The sequence below is a fragment of the Zosterops lateralis genome, assembly GCF_965231275.1.
Source record: "Zosterops lateralis genome assembly, chromosome: 2".
NCBI lineage: Eukaryota > Metazoa > Chordata > Aves > Passeriformes > Zosteropidae > Zosterops > Zosterops lateralis.
Genome location: NC_139763.1, coordinates 77208291 through 77233597, shown reverse-complemented (window position 1 = coordinate 77233597; position 25307 = coordinate 77208291). Strand labels below are relative to the sequence as shown.

The 25307-nt window shown below is 38.4% G+C and overlaps 1 protein-coding gene across 1 annotated transcript in view; it reads right to left on the bottom strand.

Annotated features, from left to right (window-relative positions):
* The window catches only part of PGR (progesterone receptor), a gene marked incomplete at its 5' end in the record, with an annotated part of 32269 nt that extends 19698 nt beyond the window's left edge, over positions 1-12571 (bottom strand). Inside the window, 2 exons of the mRNA XM_083855129.1 lie at positions 10149-10300; positions 11469-12571. Coding sequence (XP_083711255.1) covers positions 10149-10300; positions 11469-12571 — 1255 coding nt within the window. The remainder of the gene's footprint in view (positions 1-10148; positions 10301-11468) is intronic.
* Positions 12572-25307: the final 12736 nt, after the last annotated feature.

The window sequence follows — 25307 nt, the reverse complement described above, 5'->3', positions numbered from 1 at the left end:
ACAAAAGAATGCTTAAATATAGTTAAAGTTTTGTTTGTTCTTGTTTCGGGGTTTTCTTCAGTTCCCTGAAAGGCGACTTCTTCTGGTCTTCTTTTCCTGGGAATCTGTTAAGACTACACAAAATGGTCTGAGTCCATATGAACCTTGTCGTGCCTATGTTAAATCTAAGTCTGGACAGCATTTTTTACATTTACAAAATATAACTGAATCACAGTTATGAAAACTACACTTCCATGTTCCTACGTTCTGAAGTTTCAAATTAGTCAGGATCAAACAATCTCTCTGCCCAGTCTATACCAGGCCAGAAATTAAATCTGTTACTAGAAAGTGGGCACAGTAAATTTGCTTAAAAGCCAAAATACTGCCAACCCCATTCTCTCAGGGATTTATGGTGACAAAAACTCAGACACTCCTTGATGCTTACTGTTAACAACTTCTTTGCTTTCAAGACTTTTAAGAAACCACAATCATATCCTGCACCTGACTTACATCTTCATGTGAGTTTTCCATTCCACTCATCTCTACCCCACCTCTCCCTGACACCTTCTGTTCCAAAGTGTATTCCACTCATCTTGATTCAGCTGCAACTTATTTGGAAAACACTTAAGTTTCAGTTGTTTGATATTTTTCAGTTTCATCAGTAAAGGATTTTTTTTAATTGCAGTGATCTGCATGGATTTCATCTCAATAGATAAATCTGAGTAAATGTTCCCATTTGAAATCACTTCTACCATTGTGCAAAGCTGGGTTCTGAGAAACTTATTTGCTTGACATGAAATTTTAGGGACAGCAGCTATCTGAAGGAGAGATTGTGTAAGAAATGAATACATGCCAGATATTTGCCTTATTTCAAAATTACAGAACAATATTTTGTTAGATGAAGATATTTGGAAGGTTTTCCCAGGATGATAAAGTTATGTATTTGAAAATGTATTTGCTACAGTTCAGTATTCAGGATCATCTAGATTTGAATTGTCTTCAATACTTGAGCATTGCAGTTATACCAAATGCATGTACTAATGAAGTACTCAAAATCCCCATCAAGATGAAATCACCATTCAGTTGTGGTAGCTTGATATTCAGTATCTTTTCCATGACTACTGTCATTATAACCAGGAAAACAAAAAACAAAATAAACAAGCAAACAAAATACTCAGGAAAATAACGAGGATGGTAGTATTTTAGTCACTAGAGCACAAGTTTGAAAATAAAGGTCGCCAATAGCATTTCTTACAAAAATATGAACCTGGGAACTTTCTGGCAATTGCCCCACCTTCAGAAAGCTTCACCCACTGTTAAGTTTCCTATGCATATTTACTCTTCACTGTTTTTTGAAAGCACACATTGAGGGTCACTCTCAATGTACTGGCTCATGACCAGCTTGATGGAGAAAACACAGAGATGATTTTATCTGTCACTTAAATGTTCCAGATTCTTGTAGGATATTTCTGTTAAACTTCCATCAAAATACATTAGTGTTAGCAAAGCTGTAAGTTCTAATGTCAGTAGGCAAACACAATTTTAAGTCCTGTAATGAATACTGCAATACCAGAGGTTTTTAATCCAAACAGTACTGGAATTGCATGAACAAATCATTACAAACTGTGCTATTAGCTTAGCTCACTGACAATCATTCCAGTAAACTCATGAGTTGCAGAGACTTTGCAGATGTACAAAATATGGAAAACATAAAGCTTTAGCTGCACCTGGGGTATCAGATACAGCAATCAGTTACCTGGGTTATTGCATGTGTGCTGAACTGCTGCCACCCTGCACAGAAGCAAAGCACTACAATCTGCAAAGAGTTCTACCTCAGCTCTTTTTACTCCCTTCCAAATGTGATTCTGCCTCCCTGTATCTCTATGAACTGCCAATGCTTTTCTATAAAGCCATCAAACCTCTGGAGGATTGCTCTTTGCAGAACACATCATGGTGTTTTATTTAGTCTCGTTTTAGATTTTTGTCTGAAACTTGCAGATACCTATTACATCTCTTTGCAAATTATTTTACTGCCAAATGTCTCCCAACATCGACTTTTTGCTTCCTGAAGGCTAGCCTCAAGGTTTTGCTCAATAACTTTCTAACATGTTTCATGTCCTATAAACTTTTTTTAAAAGTACCAATTAAATCAGTAGGTAAAAACCAAACCAAAACAAAACAAAAACCACAACAGAATTGTGGTAGCTGACAATAAACATGGGTTTAAAATTAAAAAAATGGAAAATAAGTTCACCTCTACACCTAAACAAAACAAAATGGTGCAGATGTAGCTTTTGAGTAAAAATCTGACTTCTGAAAGCCAAGACAACAGACTAGGCTAGTCCCTAGCCTGTGGAAAACCTGACTTGTCAGAATAAATCCAGGGTAATCCTTACCCTGAACATGCTCTGACAAAGGTTTTCCACAGCTAGGCAAACAGTTTGGCCTAGCTCTCCCTGGTAAAATGGGAAGTAAAATTATGTTGAATTTAGCCCAGATCTAAATATAACAGTCTTCTATTTACATTGTTTCAAAGTGCAAAGCAGTAAATGTGTCTCATTGTGTGGTTCTTTTTAGTCTTGAAGAACTAGGAATCAATACTACACAGTCTCCACATCCCTGTATGCCATCCCATGCTATCAGTCTCCAAGATTCCACACATTACAGAGATAAAGTTGTTTGGGTTTTTTTTTTAAATTTATTACTGATTTTATTTCTGTGTGTTTTCTCTGAAAATAGAAAAGTCCCTGAAGTGAGACTTCTCCATCTAACTATTTAATCAAAATCCACATCCATCATGGAGCATCCATCCATGCATAATCTTTTGATAAAGATTTACATTTCCCTCTTACCCCCCTGAAGTAAAATTCTCACTTCCACTTCTTAAGTAGGTGTAGTGACTTCCACTCTGTAGCCTACATTAGTATAAAGAAAGACCTGCAATTGATCCAAGTCTGCTCCTCAGCAAAGAATTAAGGATTCAGTGGACCAAAGAGGGCAAAGAGTGGAAAGCAAAGGAACTTGTGAATATGTTCCGTCTTGGAATCTAACTGAAATAATGAAGAATTTCATAGTGAAAGCAATAAAAATGGTTGTTTATAACATCCTTGACTGACTCTTTCCTCCTCTTGTATACTAGTCTCAAAATATTCCTGCCTTTTGTTGTGAATCCTACAATACTACTGTCTTTTTCCTTCCAAAATCACTTCTCCAAGGAGCAACCTCCAAAGAGAGTATAATTTTTAAATGGTATCTACAAAACAGAACAATTAAATGTAGCTATCTTGTTTTCACTCACTTCTAGACAGAGCCAAAAGTCATAATCCTATCTTTTAATCTTTTTTATATTTCCCTGTCTGTTCCATCACTTCCAACAAGAAAAAGACAGAAAACAAAATGAAACAAGATTAACTCATAATTCATGAAAACTATAATGAACTGCAAAATTAGGAATACTGTTTCATATTGATTTTCAGTTGGTTTGCCTTGACTGTTTACCACTGCAAGGCCTTGAAATGTACAATGTCTTAGAGTCTAAATATGGGAACTGACAACAGTAAAAATTTTCCACAGCTAATACTCTTTCAGGAGGATACAGCAGCATCTCCAAGTCACTATTTCCAGTTCTTTTTATGGCATTGTGTCACAATTGTTCCTTGGTAATAATTTTTAAGTAATTAACTATATCAGGGATATAAATATATAAAATGACAGAAGTGTCAGCATATTTGTCAGTTGGGGGTCTGTTTCTTACAAATATAAAACATGGGATTTGAACACAAAACCTACTTTAAAAACACAGCAATTATTTCAGAAGGATACACTCTAAAGTATCAGTTGTTCCCCTTTTGATCCCTGAGTATTATATTTTTCTATCAAGATAAGACTCTTTATATTTGCATTTCAGTCATCCTGTCATTCTGATTTTAGTGGAATTATCATAGCACATTGCCATGATAAGTTTTTCCATGCACATTTTCCTTATATTCCCTGACTTGTTCTACAACAGAACGTGTGGAACAGGGTCATCCACTATATGAGCAATAAAGGTGGAAAAATCCAGAAATATTAGTAGCAGAAAAAAGCAATATGCAAAAAACCCAGATACTGCTGCCTCTTGACTGAAACACTTTAGATTAATTTGATTCTATTTGACTAATTAGATTCTAAAACATAGATATTTATCAAAACACAACTAGTGGTACATCACGAATACTGTGGAACAAATACACAATATAAGGCAATGGACACCATCAACCCCAAATCTACTTTCAGCAGAGAATGGTTTTACTATAAATACTTACACTTCGTATACTTAAGTCACATAATTTATAGATATTCTAGTACTTTAAAATAAGTATGATTTTTATATGTGAAATAATTTAATGATACCTATCATACCTTATATACACTACTAAAGCAATATGAAATTAGTATTTTACATGCTTATTATATTTCTTTTATATACTGCAGAACTATATTAGCTACTTTGGTGATGTGGGTAGATAGAATTCATATCACTGAATGCAGACAGTGTACATGGTCACCTAACACTATGCTCAGTGCTGAGAAATAGTTAGAGTACTGCTATTTTCATCACAAGTACATATTAGAAATGTCACTGAATTTCTTCCTAAAATTTCTTTTTTCTCTCCATTCACCATAAAATGAACTTAAGATAAGCAGTTCAGGTTGCTCACATTGTGCACATGGAGAGTTAGAACAGGGTATTTGCAAGACTGAGCAGTCAGTTGCTGGTGCTCTCTAAAGCAGGAAGTTTTGCAGTACCTCAAACAGCTTCTAATTCACCTGAAAAGATGCTTAAGATAATATACAATACCATTTCTAAAATACTACATAGAAGTTAAACTTAGAATTTTAGTAATTGACACTTCTGCAACTGATTTATGTACTAAACTCTGTCTATTAGGAAAACAGTGGTAAAGTCACAGTTAGAACAGTAGGAAGCCCAGCATTAGCACAAGAGCCAAAGCACAGAACAAATGTCATCTCAGCTCACTTCACTGCTGTGCCTCACATAAATCAATTCATCAAGCTGCTGTTTGTCAAACTGCTGGACAACAAATCCTTTTGAAGTCAGAACTACGATGAAGATATATCATTATGCATCAATGCAGATTTTTTTTCATTTTCATGATGAAAATTCTTTGAACTCACAAAAGTAGCATTTTCCATCTGTATTTTAGGCTCCTCAATAAAGTAATTTTGTACATTAGAATTTGAAAATACACTTAGCTAACTGTACTTCAACATATTTTGGCCATGTGCAAAATAAAAGGATTTCAATAACATCAAATCTGTTATATTGAGTGAAAAGCATTTTTATCTCTCAACTTGCCATGTGTATGTTTTGTGTGTTTGCATGTTTTCTACTTCATGAATATTTCATCCCCATCAGGTTTACAGTACAAGCTGTACCAAATTCTGATCCCAAGATCCAGACTGGATAGTTCAATTAAAAATTTGAAAACCTTTCAGAGTTAGGAGAAAAAGGAACTTTTAACAACTGCTTCATCAAGTTTACAGCTAAAAGGTCTCTACAATTATTTCTCTGTGTTTTCAAAGAGTATTTTCTATTAGTGATTGGCATTTTTTAAATACTTGGCATGCTGTGCCATTTTAGATTCACTAGCCATGGAAAAGCATAACTGTCTAGACAATCACTTTTCCTTATGCATAGTGTTGCACTACATATACAGTGAATCACACTGCCATCACAAAACTGTTTATCATAACTCTGATAAGGTCAGATAAACTTTATCAGAAAGTTTGGTTGAAGTCATGATCAACCTTTTTACTGTGTAGGCACAGCTCATCATCAATGATTCCATGGAATCTCTCTACATACAGACAATGAAAACGCTCATGGAAAATCTACTTTCTGCCAGTTCAGGCCAAATTCAGGCCTGAGAGAGTAGAAAAGTTGACACTTGGTCAGTTCAATGTTATCTGCTACATGTGCCTGAGCTTATTCCCTGGTGCCACTGATGCAATAGAGTTGCTAGCCTGACTTTAAGCACATATTAAAACCAGACCAAAGTTATACAATCATTTGGTCAAGTTTATAACATGTTCCCAGGTATTTAAACAAACTGAGTCAGCTTCTGACCAATCCGCTGTAATATCCTGTATTCATGTTGGTCTCAGACTCTGGATTTGGGCAACTACTTTTCCTTAGATATCACTAATATAAACAAAGTGCAAATATAAATAGAGAACAAAAATAAGAAATTAGGCTTTATTATAGGAAAAACAGCACGTGAATTTTTTTGCAGGATTTAGGTAATTTAAAATTTTCATTAGTAAAACTACTGCAAAAGAGACACTTTCAACAAGAAGGCAACAATGCAGGAGACCAAGAAACGCTGTGTTAGCAACAGTGTCACTCCAGAATCCCAAAACTGAACACTGGGTTTCTGTTCAGAGACAGACATTTTAGTATGGTGTTCCACAGGCATTTTAATCACAGCTGCACTGCATGGTTTCACATGAAGGAATCTTTATAAGGCATCACTAATTACTTGTTGGTAATTTAGTCCTAGAAAAGTAAAAGTTCATTTCTTGATCTTCATTTTCCTCATGCCCTGTTGAAAATATCCTACTCTGTTTTATTATCATGAATGAGATATATTGGTAGCATTTAAATAATGCCTGATCAACAGCAAATTACTTTGCAAATACAGTAATTCTACACATTTGAAAGCATTTTGAGTATTATTTCTGATTTTTTTTATTTCTATCTCCAAAATGCTCATCACTCTCATCTCACCGACAGGAACAGCACCACCTCATCAGCACAGTGAATCCAATTTTGTATTTTCAAATTTCTTTACTGAATATAAATAGCAGTAACTTTCACTGTTTTCATTATGCTCAAAGGACATCTTTACAACATTTTAAAAAAGCCTTGTCTTTTCTTTGTACATTAACTGAACCTACAGACTACCAGTTATTTGTAAGGGTCCAACAGAAAACTTCTAAATCCAAATAAATATTGCCTAGGAAAAAACAACCCAGTATCCTTCTTTTTCTCCTCTTCATTTCCACTACTAACTTTTTTGATGTATCAAAAACTTTGGGAACCTGTAAACTACAGGTTCCCAAAGAAAGGACAAGCATTTTTGTTTAACCTACTTCAAGATGGTGCCAAGAGAAAAATATGTTTATTTTATTAACATCAACCTTTTCTTTATATATATAGCCACATATGGGGAACCAAGAACCCAAAAGACAAAGTATCTACAAAGGCATACATATTTTAGAATTTAGTGCCAAAGAAACATTCTTAAGTAATCTTTGCAATCCTCACACAACTCTGACCCCTTGTCAAGTTCTGTGGGTATGTAGTAGTTACATTCAAATGTATGATTAAATCATAATTAGTACATATAGTTTTAAATGACTGTTCAGTCTGAGTATTTTAAATAATCTCTGGTTTTATTCAAAAAGATTGGATATGGAAAAAAGAATTTTCTGGATAACATAGGGGTCTGTTTTATTCAAATGGGAGAGTTCAACCAATAAAGTATTGTCCTCACATCTGGGAAGGTAAAATAAATGGTGTGTGAATAGAACAATATCTGTGGAAATAAAAAAATAAAAAATACACAAGCTGTTTGATTTCAAACAGCAAATGCATCTCAGATTACAGAAATAATTAAAATAGAAAATAGACATTTTCCAACAAATGTAATGCTACTATATAAAGTACTTCTTTATCTATGCACAAAACCTCATAACACACAAAAAACCCCCTCAAGATCAAGAAAATCCATAAAATAGAAAAAGCCAGCTATTTCAAATCATGTTTTAATTTCTTATAAAGATCAGTAATGTATTGAAATTATATAAAAAGCAGAGTTTTGGTCAGGAATTTTTACTCACCAAATTTAACATCTTATTTGTATGAATTATTATTAAATCCCCCATATGTCTGTAGTAGGACTAAAAAATTCAAAAGGTAAATAATTCCTTTACACTCAGAGAAATGATGGGCAGGGGGCTCATTTCATGGAAGAAATATGTCTCAAATTTATATGATGGCCAGTGTGAATTTTAAACACTGTTTTCTATTGCATTTTAAATACAAATACTCTGTTTCTTCTTATAGAGGAGCAATTTCCCACCATTATTTCTGATATGAAATTTCATATCATGAAAAAAATGTATTTGAATACCAAGTAAAATCAAATATCTATCAACAAATGGGATTGGGTGTTGATAATTATATAGTATACTGCAATTGAAATAAGAAGTCCATCAGCCCATTTCTAAAGAACCCCCTCTAGTCTTGCACTTTCTACACAAAAACAGGTACAACTGTATTTGTTCATTTTGCCAATGCCCACAGTGCTCATTGCCTGACACTGCCTCCCATCAGGTTCAATAACCTGTGTCTTTTCTGATTACAGTCAGGTTTCTGATGGACATTCTTGAACATTTGTTGAAAATCCTCACTAGAAAACCCAAACATACTTCCTCAACAGTCTGTCAAAGTCTGTGGATTCATTTAAGAATTAAAATTATGAAGTTGCTATGTAAAACCTAATACTTTTGTTTATGTGACTGCATTGACCTCTCATTTGTCTCTAAATAAGTCTATATTCTTAACCTAGTAGGACTCTGCAAGTATAGACTCTGAATAGCCTGTGAAAACAACTTTAAGATGTTCCTTGTATCAAGTTATATTCCTTCTTAACATTTTTCATTAAAATAATTCTGCTGAACAGTAATATAATATGTTTCTGAGCAGGTTTGTCTACTGCAAATAGAACTGGGTACTAAATTTAAAAAGAGATGAAATCTAAAATTGACAGAATCAAATTCAAAGAAAATATTACAACATTACTATATAAGTAAAAAGCAAAACTAAAATTTATATACTGTACTCAGAAATTACACTAAACTTAGTATTAAAACTTCAGCTCCCTGACCTTTTTTAAAAAAATATTTGGCTGATTTAGCAGAACATGCCAAAAAAATTTAAAGCCAAACCAAGAGACCAACTAGAAGAGTCAGTGAAAATTCCATATTCCTGCAAGTGACTTAAGAGCTTTGCAGCCTAACACAAATATTTCTAGTAGTTTTCTCATGAAAGAGAAAATGTGGCACTGTCTCAAAAGTTCACTTTGACACCAAGACCACTTAGCAAATATTTAAAGTTAAAGGAAGAACATGAACATATGCTTAAAGTAGAAAGTAACAGCACAGTGAAACAAAAAATATATTATCAGGCTAAGCTTTTACTTTTCCAGTATTCCCCTTTTCATTTGGAGAGAGATAAACTCTATAAAGTGGAAAATCTATGTATCACAACAAGAAAATAAAGGATGCAGGTTTTTTATTTTAAAGAATCCTATCCATTTGAACAATGGTTTTGTTAAATACATGAAATAGAAATTTGAATATCCTAGTTCTGGCAGGATCAAATAAAAATCAAAACAGGAGACAAAACCTAAAAAACAGGATTTGTTTTACTGCTTTATCTGTTGAACCATATAAAAGTTGGCTCTTGTATTCATATTCGAAATCCCAGTGGACAAGCATATAATATAATCCAAAATGACAAAATAAACACAGGTATTGCTACTGTTTCATTCAACTTGCGGCTTGGCTTCGCAATTTAATGACTATTTGGAACAAGTCAAACACATTTATTGTAATTGTGACTTGAAATAGTTCAGTGAAATTTGAAATACTTCCATAACTCCCAGGAAGCCAAAACTCTGCAACTTGAAAGCAAGAAAATTTTCATTAATTCAAAAAGAGAAAAAAGAAAAAAAAAAAATTCTTATCTGCCTATCATTAGTCCATACCCACAATATTTTCCCTTGAACACCATTTATACTTTTGAAAACAAGTTGTGTAGTGCACAAAATTTTTATTTAACTCTGCCTACCTGGAAAGATTAACTGATAAACAATAAATAATAAATAGCAAAAAAAGTAAAGTAAAACAAATACTAGAAAAATAAATTAAGGAAGAACTTTGTCAATATCCACTGTAATATTTAAACAGAGTTGATAAAACAAAACAAAACAAATCACCACAGTGACAATATTTATAGAAATGAGCAATCAATAAATAATAAGCCCTAGTGTCTAGAAGACATACTTCAGATAAGTAGGAACAATGGCATCATAGAGTACCTTCCATTGCCCTTTTAAAGAAGACTTTACAGCTTCCACAGGTAAGCACTCCATAGTGGCAACCTGAAGCCTCATCACCGCAGATGAGACAGATCTTCTGGGGTAGTGATTCAAAACTGAACTGAGAACTCTGGCTGGTTTCCGTGTCTGGCCTTGAGAAGAAAAAGAATTAAAAGAAATGAAAGATCTAGCTTTGCATTGTTAACTACTTACCCATATTAATGAGTTTGATATTAAAAACTTCATTTCAAAATTTGCAATCAAGATACAGAAGTTCACGAAAAAAGTGAAGTATGACTGCCTTTCTGCTTAATGGTTTCCTCTACCAGGGTAATACAGGAACACATTGAAAAAAAAAAAAAAAAAAAAAAAAAAAAAAAAAGCATTAAGTTATATTTTAAACCATTTAACAAAAAAGATACCATCTAGACACTGTTAAAATGTTAATCATCCTCAGATCAACAACTCTCATGAGTGGAGTCATAGTGATGATTTTTTTTTTCCTGTACAGAGACAGAATCAGACAGATGCCAATTGAATTTAAAAGGCCTCTTTCACATGGGAAATACGAGATTTCATTTCAACTAGAAAAATCTTTAATAATCAGTTTACCCCCCATCAGCTGCAGAGTTCTAAGCAGTAACTAAGTCTGATGGGATTACCAAGAATATTTCCAATTTGTCTCCAAGAAAAGGCAGACAAATCTAGGTAACCACTGCATGTACTAAAAGAAAAGATTTCCACTGAAACTGTGACACTGCGTGCACCTTTTGTTGTGTCTATTTCTAGGTAAGCACACCTCGGCGTATAGTACTCCATTTCATTCTAGCAAAGCAATATACAAGTGTTTCAGTTTTCTTTTTCGTGTGAAATCAAGCGCTTTTTCTGGGGTTGTTTCTTTTCTGTGTGTTTTTTGCTCGGTTGTTTTCCAAATCGGGAACATTATTCTGGAAAATATTGAGGTACTGATGAATGGCTGGAAGTGAGAGCAAGCCAGGAAACCTGCACGGCCTCCCTGGGGGTGGCCCTGAAGTCCCGCAGGGATAACAACAAGCCAACATCCCTGGAGCTCCATCGTGCTTTAGGTGCCACCTGCGGGGCCGGGACAGCGCCAGCAATGGATGGGAACGGGGCTGCGGGCACTACCTAAAAGCCCAAAAAAGCCCTGGCCGAGAGAAACTTCGCCCGTCCTTTCCTCAGCATCCCCTTACTATCCCCCGAGCGCCCACCCGCGGCCCGCCCGCCCCTCCTGAGGAGGAGGATGAGGAGGAGGAGGCGCGGACGCTCCGCGGAGCTGCCCCGGTGCCGTCCCGGCCTTACCGCGCGTAGCCGAGGTAGGGCGGGCAGAGCTGGGGCAGGCCCTCCTTCAGCACGGCGGCGGGGAAGGGCAGCGGCTGGTGCCCGTTGAGCCCCAGGCCCGGGTAGAGCCCCGGCGGCACGGCCGAGGTGGAGGGCAGGCTGTCGGGCCCGTAGGCCGCGGGCAGCAGCGCGGGCTCGGCCTTGTACAGGACGCACTCCAGCGAGGGCTCCGGCCCGGCCCGCGCCGCCGCCGGGAACTCGGGGCAGCCCGCCGCGGGGCTGGCCCGGCCCCCCGGATAGCGGGCGGCCAGGCCGAGACCCTCCTCCTTGATCTTCATCACGGGCTGGACGTCGCCGTAGGCGAAGGGCCCGTCCTTGCCGTCGGGCGGCGGGAAGGCGTAGGGCGGCGGGAAGGGGCCGGGGGGCGAGCCCTCGTACTCGGGCCCGTCCAGCAGCTGCCGCGTGCGGGAGGCCAGGAAGGCCGAGTTGAGCGGGAGCAGCGGCACGTGCAGGTATTCCTGCCCCGCATCCCCCGCCCGGGACCCGCCGGGCACCGCCCCGACACCGGGAGCATCGCCCTTGGGCGGCGCGGCGGCGGGACCCTCGGGCCGGGGCTTGGCGGGGAGCGGCACCTCGCCCGGCGGCCACAGCGCGGGGGGACGCGGCGGGGGCTGCGAGGGGCCCGGGGGGGCCTCGGCCGCCTTCTGCGGGGCGCCGCCGCTCATCGCCCCGTCGGGCGCCTCCCCCGCCCCGAAGAAGGACCAGGGCGCGGCGGGCACGGAGCCGGCATGAGCCGCGGGAGCCAGGAAAGTGTCCAGGACGGTGTCCAGGGAGTCCTTGACCGAGAGGGAGCTGCTCCCTGGCTGGTAGGAGAGGGCGTCCCGGCCGTCCTCCTGCCCCAGGTGCTGCTGCTGCCGTTCTTCCTCCTCCTCCCCTTCCTCCTCCTCCTCCTCTTCGTCCTCCTCGTCGTCGCTGCTCTTGGGGTAAAGCAGCCCGTCCAGGGCGATGCTGATGGACTCCGTGTCCTCGCGGAAGGGATCGCGGCCGGGCTGAGCCTGCAGCAGGACCGCCCCGTCTGCGGGAGGCGGAGGCGCCCTGGGCTCCTTGGCTTTCACCTCGGTCATGCTGGCCCGGGGCAGCGCTGGGCGCCGGCGGGTCTCCGGCAGGGACAGAGTGCGGGCAGCCCGGCAGCGATGGGTTGCGAGCAGCCGGACGTCTCTTCACATCCTGGACGTGCCGCTGGGCGGTGGTGCGGGTCCCGCTCACATGGGGCTGCTCCCGGAGCGACGGCTCTGCCCCGGCACGGCGGTGACTCGGGGCGGTGCAGCCTGGAGGGAAACGATGGGAGCGTGTGCGGGAGGCGTGCGGGGAAGCGGGTGCCTGCCGGGCTCCAGGCTGACTCCGCGCTCCGCTCGGCCCCCGGCTGCTCCCACCGCCCGCTCCACGCCCCTCGCCCGCCCCTCCCTCCCCGCCCTCCTCGCCTCCAGCCCCGGCCCTTACCGAGGGTCTGCGCTGCCTCTGGGAACCGCTGCTCCTCCAGCGCTTCATCGGCTCCTCCTCCGCGCCTCCCATCGCTCACCGTGCCCGCATCCCTTTCCCATCGCAGCCGGCGCCCTGTGCTTTAGGTCAGCGCTTTTTGGGCTCTCCTGATCATCTCCCTGTCTTCTCATCTCTTTCCCCCACCTCTTGTGCCAGTGCTCCGTCTCTCGCTTCACCCCAAGTGCAGCTCTGCACTGAGCAGGGGGCACAAGCCTCTGGTTAGGTCACTGCTTTGGAGAGCAGGGAGAAAGACAAGCTTTATTTAAGCTTATTTGCAGTGACGGCTCCCTTTTGTCTGTTTTTCGCTGTCCCCTTCAGACGTTCAATGTAGTTTTTCGTGATTAAGCTCTGTTCCAAAACTCATGATACAAGATCCATTGTAAAGCTCTTTACGTGACAGCCAAAGCATCCTTTACACCAAGAAGCACAACGTCTTTTCTGCAAAAGATTTGGAAAGTGGAGCATTCATTGTTTCTAAATTTTAATTACTTTGTCAGGGAAGTGAGAAGACATTTTAAAAGGACTGGCTGGCCAGGCTGCATATAGCAGGTTGCAATTCAGCCCAGGCTAGTTCTGACCAAGAAGCTGCCACCACCTAATTGCTGCATTTTGTGTAAAGTGCAGGCTTTGTAGCAGAAGCCATTCAGCTCAATAAGACAGCTACTAACGTGAGGAGAAAAAACAAAACAAAACAAACCACCAAACAAACAAAAAACAACAACAACAACAAAAACCAATGCAATATCTATAGTGAGGGAAAAAAAAAAAAAAAAAAAAAAAAAAAAAAAAAAAAAAAACCCAAAAGCAACCAATGCAATATGTATAGTATAGTATTAGTATATCTTCCACTGTATAGAAATCTCAGGAAAGAAACTTTAATTGAAAGATACAGAGAAAAAAATTGGTCTAGGAGTAGTCGTCCTGACTTTAAGTAGAATCAGTGTGTTTTTTGATAGATAAAGTGTGCTCTTAAATGCTTGGTTATGCCCTGTAGGTGTAACATGCTTTTCTGAAAGAAGATAGCTTTCTTTCCAAAAAAACCCGTCATCACCACGAAATAGTCGCTTTTGTTGTTTTACTTTCCAAACAGCTTCAGACTGAAGAGGACAGCTTCTCAGGCAGAGAAACATAACTCTTGGAGATTATTTCAGTTTTATGAAATCATACAAAGCAAGTTTATAGAAGCAGTGGCTTCACATAAACTTTATTCAGTGTGGTGTGTACTTTCTATGTTATTCTTGTCAAAATACTACCGGCTTACAGATTGCTTTGGGACTCTGTTTTTTTTTCCTTTAAGAATAAATAGAAAAAAAAATCTTTATTTTTTTTTTGTATTCAAAGAATTTTGGCAATGTGATAATAAATATATTTTTAAAACTCAGATATTATTGCAGGCACCTCTGTACACGTTAATGAAATTCAACAGAATGTGGCACTTTCAGGTACACATGTTGAGTATAGGAATATTTCTTGAACAGCAGTGTTTCACTCTGTTGATGTTCCATGAGAAAGAACTATTTGTCCAGCGAGTACCAGGAGCTGAAGATGTTTCCACAAAACCTATCAGTGGAACCAATGTTCAAAGAATTATTTAAGAGGCGCCATCCAATTCTGTAATGACATGACATTAAAATAATTTGAAATGCTTCAATGACTAATGAGTTTCTATTTTTCATGCTACAAAATTTCTCCTTTCTCCCAAACCTGCCTTTTCTCAGGGATAGAGAAGTTCATCTCCAGTACTGTTCATCTCCATGGTCGTTTTGGTTTTTCCCTGATGTTACATGTTTAGTCAGCTGGTTGTCATGCCTTTTTATTACCACTCCTTTGCTTTCTCATTTCCACTTCCCCATATGCACACAGCATTCAAGGCCTGCATCTTTACAAAACTGTGCTCCAAAGACATGTTTCCTTACAATGACTTCCCCCCTTCCTACTGCTTTTGGGCTAGTAGAGGGAAAGAGCCACAGGTGGTCTGAACAGACGGTCCTGTTCAGACCTTCTGGAGAGCAGCTGGAGCAGTTTCCACTCACTGCTGCTCATGACTTGTCTGCTAAAATTCTACACTAACAAGGCCATGAGACTGTAAACACCTATATATTTACCAGAAATATAAATGTTTACTCTTTACATTATTTTTCTAAATATTAGCAGCTGAATATTGCCCAGGTTTTCAGCTGTGCTTCCTCATTTCGTTTTTATGACCTGACAAATGTACTCAAATCTTTAAGGGTAACAGTAATTGTGCTGAGTTGTCGTTGCTTAAAGAAAATATTTGGGTTCTTTATCTTTAAGAAATTTATTGGACCTAAGTGAGTGGATTTTAATATATATTGGCTTCACATGATTTCTATGGGCTTTCACTGGAAACTTTTGCTATTTTCTTTACATTATTCTGTCCATAACGTTCGTATCCCATTCCTGGAAGTGTTCAAGGTCAATAGTTGGGCTTTAAGCAATGTGATCTCATGAAAGGTGTTCCTGCCCCTGAGAGGGGATTTGGAATTAGGGGGTCTTTAAGGTCCCTTCCAAACCAAGGTGTTCTGTTATTCATTTTTTCTTTTGCTCTTAGATTTTCACATCATTTCACATCATTTGGAAGCTTTCCCTGATATTGCTATGGTACCACAAGTTTTTCAATAAGAGCATTTCAAAGTATGTCCTATCAATTTTTTTTTTTTGCACTCTACTGTTGTAATTTCTTAATTTTGATTTATTCACTATGTTGTTATGTCAATCAACATTAAAGAAAACCAGGTTTTGTATGGTTTATCTACAGCTAGTTTTCATTTACAAGCCATTAAAATTGAAACTGATGTTTTCAATTCAACCTAAAAAGGACTTTTTTTATATATATTCAGTAATATTTTACTGAATAAAATTTTTTCAAAGAGCAAACAGTATGAAAGTACTTATGAACAGACCTATTTTGAACCCAAAAATAAAACATTGGAGAGTTTGATTGATAGTCTTGCCTTTTTTTAAATTCTGTCAGAATGTGAAAATGTATCTGAGAGCTCAAATAAGTTGTATCTATTTTCTTGCTCTGTTCAAGAACTGTAGATGAGTAAAAGCTGCACTGAACAAAATTTCTTATCTGTCTTGCTTGCTTTTCAGCACTATTCTTGTATAAAATGTCAAGAAAAGCAATAGAATTGTACTGAGAACTCCTACTGTAGTGCTCTAGATTTGTACTTAATTTTTAAGTTGTTCCTGAGCATTTGTTTGACCATTCAGCCATTCAACTGTATGCTTCTAAGTAGTAAAAATTTTTGATAGACCCTTTGAAATATTTCTAGTGGTTTTGGCTTAGATAAAAAGATGATGTTGTGTGGCAAAGAAGACAAATACACAGCCTGCTCAAACGGTACAAATATCAAAATCACAGACTTTTTCTATGTTGACTTTTTCTTTAAAAAATCTTAAAGTGTGGGCTGAAGGTCAGAAAGTTCTAAGTTCCTTTTCTCACACTAAAGTGTTCCATTTGTATGTCAAGATTGCTCCATATAAACAGTGAGTGAGCTAGTGTTTAAATCTGGAAAAGCACAGATTGATTACGCTGAATTAGTGTCTTAGTCCATACAGACCTTTCTTACAGCATTTTTGTTCTGCACAACCTGTTGGAGAACAGAACTTACGAGTTAAAAATATTGGTTTCCTTTTTTTCAGTTAATCAGTGGCTCACAGTTTTGTGTTATCATTGTTTAGGATATAATGCAACCAAAAATGTGATTCACTTCTTATAAACAGAGAGGAGGAGAGACTGCTTCAAACAGTTTATGAGCTCATGGTCAAAACTAAAAAGCATAAGGAGAGACTTAGAGGCTTTTCCTTCTATCACAGAAGTAACATTTTCATTTTTCTAAAAAATAGATCTCTGTAACTGCATGAAAAGCCCCACATTTCAGCATGTAGTGTAGACAATAAAAACAGTACTGTCATGCAAGTAACAGCACATTCTTGTTCTGTTACAGTTTTTGGAGACATGTCTTTCCATGGTTTCATCCCTATTCTGTAAAAATTTAGACCCCCTGTTATCAGGCTGAATTTCACTTACATTAGACTGCTAGCAGACACTAAATATGTACTCAGAGATAATGATTTTGGAGTAGCAGCTAAGTCATGGAAGCACTCAGCACCAGGAATATGATTTGATGGTAACTGTTCCCATCTGAATCTGGTGATTAGGCTTCTACAGTCAGGTAAGAGTCATAGATGTCTGTAGGGACTATTTTCCCGGACCTCTTCAGACACTTTGTGTCTTATTAAAGACATAAAGAACTTCTTTGATCTGAAGCACTCAAAAAAACATTATTTTTTGGCAATGCAGTCTCGATGCCTAAATGAAGAGGTATGAATAGAGTCTAAATCCTTAAAATCCAGTATCAATGTTCTCTACTGCATTGTTTAAAATCTTGCTTTCAGGAACTGCACTGTAAGCATGCTTTCATTTCCTCTAAGCAAGGGCTTGGCACACTGTAATTAATCTCTGTGGTCTGTTATCAAGCGTTTTGTTAGCTTAAGCTAAACCATCAGATTTACTAAAAACTATCAAAACTATTGGTTTATTAAATGCAAGGGTGTATTGAAGCATATTGTAAGTGCAAAAGGGATTGGCAAACAGTGAGGTATGTGGCAAAGAAGGTAAGCAATAGAGCTGTAAAAGAAGGTGAGGGAAAAGAAGATAATCACAGTGCATATTACATAATTTTTTGCTCTCAGGTGCTAAAGTTCCCACATGGACAATAGCAATATGGGAGGTGCAGTGGGCTGTGAGACACTTTTATCTTTATAAATTGTCTAAAGGGAGGAAACAGATGGGTGTTGAGTTTCAGTCACGAAAATGGTAGCTGTTTCTTCTACAAGTGTTCTATATTTTATTTATTGTTCTTTGTTTATTTTTTTGCTAATGCTCACTGAAGTGCAGAATATAATACACTTTTGGCTGAGCAAATAAGCAGGAGCATGAGGAGCGAAAAACATAAAAAAAGAGAAAAGAAGCTTTCTGCTTTTCTATCCCACAGAGAATGTCATTGCTTGCTCGATGACATCCTCAAAAACTTTCTCAAATATTTTGTCAATGAACACATCACCTTGAAGTTTCATAGGGCACATGCTGTGCTTCCCTTAAGGCCTAGCTGGGGGACTTTTACCCAAACCCACCATCTTCCTCAAAGTGTTTTTTTTCCAGTCCAGCCCAGAAAATAGAAATAAAGGTTGCTTTATATAAAATACAATATTCTGTTATCTGCATATATGAAATACATATTTTATATAAATATGTTAATTGGCTTTATAAAGATGATTGAACCCAGTGCTGTTGGGTGGAATGAGATGACATTATACTACTCCCAGCAATATAATATTTGTGATGTTACAGCAAGTCTTGTTTGCTGGCTGGAGAGTAGGAAATTGCAACCAGTGCTATTAAACAGCTGTTAACATGTCTGAAACTCAGAAGTAGTTAGTAGGTCTTCAGAAGTATTAAAACTAATATCTTGATTGAATTGTGTGTCCTGAGTAATCATAAAAAAGAATGTAACAAGGGGATAGGGCCTTAGGAAATACACAAGTAAGTTTGGTGATCCAAAGTTATGTGAAAATGCTTTTAACACAGAGATAAAAGAGGGTTGAACATAGCTAGGGTACTTTCTTAAGAGTTCAAAAGCTGAATGAAATAGATGCTATCTTGAAGTGGAGTCACACTGTAAGTGTAAGAAGAAATAATTTTCTTTTACTTTGGTGCAGCCTTTGCTGCCCACTTTAATTTCGTAAGAGATGTCCTTCCTGTGTAAATCCAAGAGGTCTTAGCAAGGATTAATTTTCCATCAACATATTATATTCCTAAGCTTTTCTTCCTGTTTCTGTTTACAGTCTAATTGTTCACCAGGAGCTTGGTTGTCCCATGAATTTTCAAAGCTTACTCTTCAGCCTTGAAATATTCACAACCTGCTCTGAATTATCAGTTTTTTATAACCACTTGTTAAAGGCAAGGTGTGGCAATGTAGTATTTTTCCATAATTTGCAGAGAACAAAGACAAATGCAGGGTCCTGCACATGGAGAAGAATAACCCCAGGCACCAGCACAGGCTGGGATCTGACCTGCTGGAAAGCAGCTCTGCAGAGAAGGACCTGGGGGTCCTGGTGGACAACAAGCTGTCCATGAGCCAGCAGTGTGTCCTTGTGGCCAAGAAGGCCAGAGGGATCCTGGGGTGCATTAGGAAGAGCAGGGCCAGCAGGTCAGGGGAGGTGATCCTGCCCCTCTGCTCTGCCCTGGTGAGGCACATCTGGAGTGCTGTGTCCAGGTCTGGGCTCCCCAGTACATGGAGCTCCTGGGGCAGGTCTGGTGGACAGTGAAAAAGATGATGAGGGGTCTGGAGCATCTCCCTCACCAGGACAGGCTGAGGGAGCTGGGCCTGTTCAGCCTCAAGAAGAGACACTTGAGAAGGGACCTCATCAATGTATACAAGGATCTAAAGAGAGGGTGCCAAGAGGATGAATCAGGCTCTTCTCAGAGGTACCACACAATAGGACAACAGGAAATGGGTAGAAACTGATTCCCAGAAGTTCCACCTGAACAAGGGGAAGAACTTCTTTACTCTGTGGGTGACTGAGCACTGGAAAAGATTGCCAGGAGAGGTTGTAGTGTCTCCCTCACTGGAGGTGATCAAAAATCATCTGGACACAATCCTGTGCCCTGTGCTCTAGGATGGCCCTGCTGGAGCAGGAGGTTGGACCAGATGACGCCCTGTGGTCCCTTCCAACTTGATTCCTTTTGTTATTCTGTGAAAAATGTAACTGTGTGGTGAAGAATAGATACAGTGTACAAGGATTATCTGTGAAGGTGTCCATGTGTTTGGCAATTCTGAGTAGAAGTGCTAAAATGCAAAGGAAGGTGCCCTGTGATGTTAAAATTAAGCAAAGACTGAGGCAGAAGTCCTTCACCTTCTGAATGGTTCAGTTCTATACAGAAGCTGTATAACAGTAAAGTCTACTCAAAGTATTGCCAGTGGTTTGTGAATCAGCCAAGCATTAAAGAACTGGGATATTAGACACTGAATTTTGCATCAGATACTTGAATGCTGTCAATCAGCACAGCTAAATGAGATCCGCTAGCTTAAAAACTGTCAAGGGACCAGTATTCTTTCATTCTCTCAGTTCAAAAGTTCTCTTAAAGTGTGTTACTGGAGGATAATAAATGCCAGGACATTGTCTCCTACCAAGCCTAGAGGACTGTTGCAATTTTTGGGTCTAGCTACTTGTCTAAGTAGTAAACTGCTGTCAAAGTGTCAGACAAAAGCCGTTTTTCACATCTGACTGACTAAAAAGGGATATCTTGTTCCAAATTTTTGGGAAAGGAAGCATGACTGACTCGAGAGCAGAAAAGTATTGTCAATAACCCCACAACTGGAGATTTGTCATGCCAACATTGTATTTAAACATCATTAGGTTTTATTTTGTTACTCATTTTTTAATAAAAATAAGAGCTAGTTTTAAGCCGCAAGCCTGCTAGGCACTGATTTGGATATGTAACATTAAACAACAGGAAGTGAAGGGAAGATATACCCCTGCAAGATCATGATTGCTCCATTTCTTAAATGAATCAAAGAAAATTAAATTTCATCACTGAAATTTAACATTACTACATGCCATTTATAAGTTAAATCAATAGAGAAACTTGTCTGGAAAATGAAAAATAAGATATCATCACTTTAATTAAATAGGATCTTCTATAAAGTTTGAAGGCTGTCTAAACTAAACTGGAATAAATCCTGGGCTGATTTGCCACACAGTAAAACCTTCAAGTTACACAACCTATTTTCATGTTCACTTGAAATGACAATTTGCAGATGAGTCCCTTAACTAGACATGGAAAGACATAAAGAGACATGGTTCCCTGTGCTTTATAGAAGCAAATTAATTCATGTCAGTAAAGGGCACAGACTTTCTCATGCTGATTTTGACAAGCTCTGGCTAAAATATTCCTTTGTCAGACAGTCTTGTTAGTTCTGTTATTACTGGTAATTGCTGGTGCTGTGTTCATCCCTTGAGGTGTCTGTTACTGATCAGAAGCCCCAGTTCTACACTAAGTATTTAACAGAAAAAAAAGGTGTCTTTAAAACCTCTCACAGAAAATTATATTAAGTTAAAGTCATCTAAACAAAAGACAAACGTTAAGATCACAGTGCAATTTGTTCTGGAAACAGAGATACATGTCAGGGAGATGTTCACATGATACAACCCTAGAGAAAGCCCAAGGCCTGCTACAGCTGTTAATCACTCTCTTCTAAAATTAATCTCAAAATAAACTGCCTTAGAAATTCTGGCCATAATACATCTTACAGAGATATTGTAGGGTAGGATTTTCTCTTGACTTCTGCTATTCTTAAGCTAAAAAATGATAGCTACATTTTCCCTTTGGAGGGCCAGTGCACACACAGGGAAATCTAAAACCAAAAAAATTGCATACTGTGCTGCTAACTCTGGGGTTCTTTGCCATGAAACTTAAAAAAAAAAAAAAAAAAAAAAAAAAAAAGAAAAAAAAAAAAACACACCACCATCACTGCTGATGGAAAAGTAGATCAGTGAGGTAGGAACCAGGTTACCAGAGTGGTGGCAGCTGGTGGCAGGAGGGATGAAGGTGATGATACATAGAAAGGAGCAGACCTGATGGTAACATTGATGCCATAGTTACATTTTGGGTACTCCTGGGACTCTCTGCTGTAGAGATGGAAGCCTGACTGGCTTGGTTTTATGATAATCTCTTCATCCTATTCTTTTGCATGACTTATTCCCAATGAATCTCATGTTAAACTAGAACCTCTAGACTTCTGCAATATTTCCAGCAAATAGAGTGCCACAAATCTGCTAACATTAGCCTAAAAATCTGAACAGAGAGGTTAGACAGAAATATGGTCTGAAATAGCGTGTAAGTCTGGTTTTTATTGGAATACAATCGATAAATGAATAGCACACTTGTTCTGAGCTATTGGAAGTCACCAGCAAAAAAAGTGGAGGAGAATAAATAATTTAAATATAAAAGTGTTCTTGCATTTTATATAGTTTTATAAATTATATGTTATACAAACATGTCTATTATAAATGTATATATACAATTCAGTGTAAATTATATTAATGCATGAAAGTCTCTCAAATTATTACTATAGATTTAAGGAATATTCTTAACATCCTGACCCTGCCCAATGATATCGAAACTGTATCATTCCTCTCAGTGCTAAAAGAAAATTTTCCTCTTTGGCCCAAAGACAGAATATATGAGTGATATACATGAAATGGGCTTGTTAAAATCTACCAGCAAAACAGGGACCACTTAAGATTACAGCTATAACTCAAGCTTTTCTTATTTGACTTCATACCTATTTTTTTATTTGTGCATTCATTAAATCAGTAAATGGCATCTTTTCCTTTGGTTTTTTTTACCTCTAGCTTTTATTGTATGAACATTCTGCCATGAGCTGCATTTGTTCAATCTCTTTAGTGTGTTTGTTTTCTCAGTTCAATCCTTTTTCTCCAGTCTTTCAAACCACAGTGCTTAATCCTGATTTTTAAGTGATGAAAAATGATCAACAGTGTATTTGGGTGAAGTTGCTCTGTCACAAGAGATGGAAAATAAAAATCATGATGAGAGACTGATGCATTTGATATGACAGCAGAAATTGTCTGTATTCTGGAAAATGGATGTTGCAATTTCCAGGTTAATGAGTGATGTTTACAAAATACTTTATTTTTTCATGTGCCTTGTTGTATTCATCCTTTTACAAAGAAATAGAGAAAACAGGTATGACTTTTTAGTCATACCACCATGTCTGATCCTAAAGGAAATTTGAGTTGGAGCCACAGCTCTGTGTTTTAGGCATCATTATGAAATAAAAGCAAAAGCAGTTTTTCAGTAAGCAAATCATAAATGCAAATTCAATCTTAAACCAGAAAATGATCCTGACATACTTAGATGCCTCTTGTAGACTAATATATTCATCATGCTGTCTGTTACTAATGCAAGACTCCTCTCCTCAGAAAAGGTTTCTGTCTCTGGTATAAGCCTTAGCCAGTGAATGTTCCAAAGCATTAGCTATTTTTCTGAAAGGATATGAAGAATTTTCCATTTCACCAGAACGTTAAAAAGGTTTCAAATAGAACAGAATGCAATTACCCAAATAAGAACCAGGTCATAGCACTAGAACTGCTGCCCTGACCCATACAAAAGCAGCAGTCATTGTCTTTTAAAAATGATGATTGATATTAAAGGTGTGACATAGTGACTCAATAGACAGCACTAGGACTGCTGCCCTGACCCATACAAAAGCAGCAGTCATTATCTTTTTAAAATGACTGATGTTAAAGATGTGACATAGCAACTCAATAGATATCTATACTGTGCAGGAGGGACCTGAACAGGACTATGAAAAGTAAGTTTTCAGGAAAAAATTAAAAATATTCATTAAGTCTGACAGTTGATTTTTATATGTTTATCACTCTGAGGCCTTCTACAATCAAGAATGCAAGAACTATGAGGACAAGGAGCAAGTAATCAAGATGTAATTTAGCCTATCATACCAATAAGGAAATGCAACAAAGGAAGCAGACTAAGTTTTTCCTTGTTATTCTTCCAATCTAGTGATGGCTCAGTGTAGACCACAGTCTATTTTTGAACTTACAATATTCTGTGAAAATTGTGAAGTGACAATAGTTTTTTCTTAGACTGACCATCATTTAAAAAGATAATAAATTAATCTCACTGGAAACTAAACTTTCTTCTCAAAGACCTTGGTTGGAGGCTGTGTATGCCTTTTGATTTTAAGTGTTTCACAGTGTAAAGCCTTTGTTACAACTCACCCACTAGGAGAGGTTGGAAAGCAGCTTGCTAGTTATGGAAACATAACTCATAGACAAGCGATGATGTGGCAGAGGTCACAATACATGTTGAAAAAATAGATGCACTGGAATGGAAATTATTTTTCTTCCTTTTTTGAATTATTGTACAAGTGGATTATTCTAATCCTAAATATTCCTATATGTTTTATCTCTCAGAAGGAACATATTGAGTGTTGAGAGTGTAGGCTGAGATCCAGGAAACTACGACTCAAATTACAGAATCAGAAATATTCAATAAGAAACATCTAGTTGTTGAAGTCATAAGTAGAAATGTACTCTATCTGTCCTGAACAAACTGGAAACCTTTCAAAATATCTTTGATTTCTTCATGTGAAAAGACCCATCACAACTCTTGTACAGTTCCAGTTTACCTGGGCAGGGATAAATATTTGATAAAAAACCAGGAATACGCTTTGATTAACTAAAATAGTAAGGCTACACAAAACAAAATAAAACAAAGCAAAAAAACTGTGACTGACATGGCCTTCATGGAATATACTGCCCCTGGAGCAAGTAAGCCAATGTCAACTTGGGCTGCGTTAGAGTGCAGTGGGTACAGGAAATCACCCTTCCACTTCCCCTGTATCTCCACTCATGGGAAATATCTGGAATGCAGCTCCCAGTTCTGGCCTCCCTGTACAAGTAATAATGGCTGTGCTGGAATGAGACTTGTGGATGCTACCAGTGGTCAGAGAGTCAGAGCACTAGACTTACAAGAAAAGTCTGAGCAAGTCATGGTTGTTCAGCCTGAAAAAGAGAATCCAATGGGCAAATATTATTGCTAATTGTATTAATCTACAATTAGCTGATATGGGGATATCAAGGAGTTAGACTCGTCTTGGAAGTGGATAGCAATAGGAAGAGAGGAACCTGAAAATTTCCAGTTAGATTTTTTTATTTTTTAAATACCAGAATATTTTCTCTGAGAGGCAGTGTGTTCTTCCTTGGAGGTGTTCAAAATTCAACTGGACAACTTGAGGACCTTGGATTAGGCAGCCTCCTAAATTATTCTGTGATCATGTGGTTCTGTAACTGCCTGAACAGGAAACCTACAAGGGGATGTCTATAAGATACACATAAACAGAGATAAATTAAAGTGTGTTTTTATTTAAAGAGATTACATTGTATGAGTATATAGAGTATATTTAATTTAATACAATGATTTATGCCATATATACAGCAATATAATCTAGGTTGAATAGACTGGAATACATGGCAAATGCAATTGCCACAGTATCACTCTGATGGAGAATTTGTTACTCTTTGCTGTAAAAGATTTGTCTAATTCCATCACACTTCTGTTACTTCAGCTGGCCTGTTTTGTGCCAAGTCCACATCACAGACCACAGCATCCAAATTATCAGATAGAAGGAAATGTATCAGGCTCTTGTGAAAAATTGATCAGCTGATGAGCCAAGATACACCTAA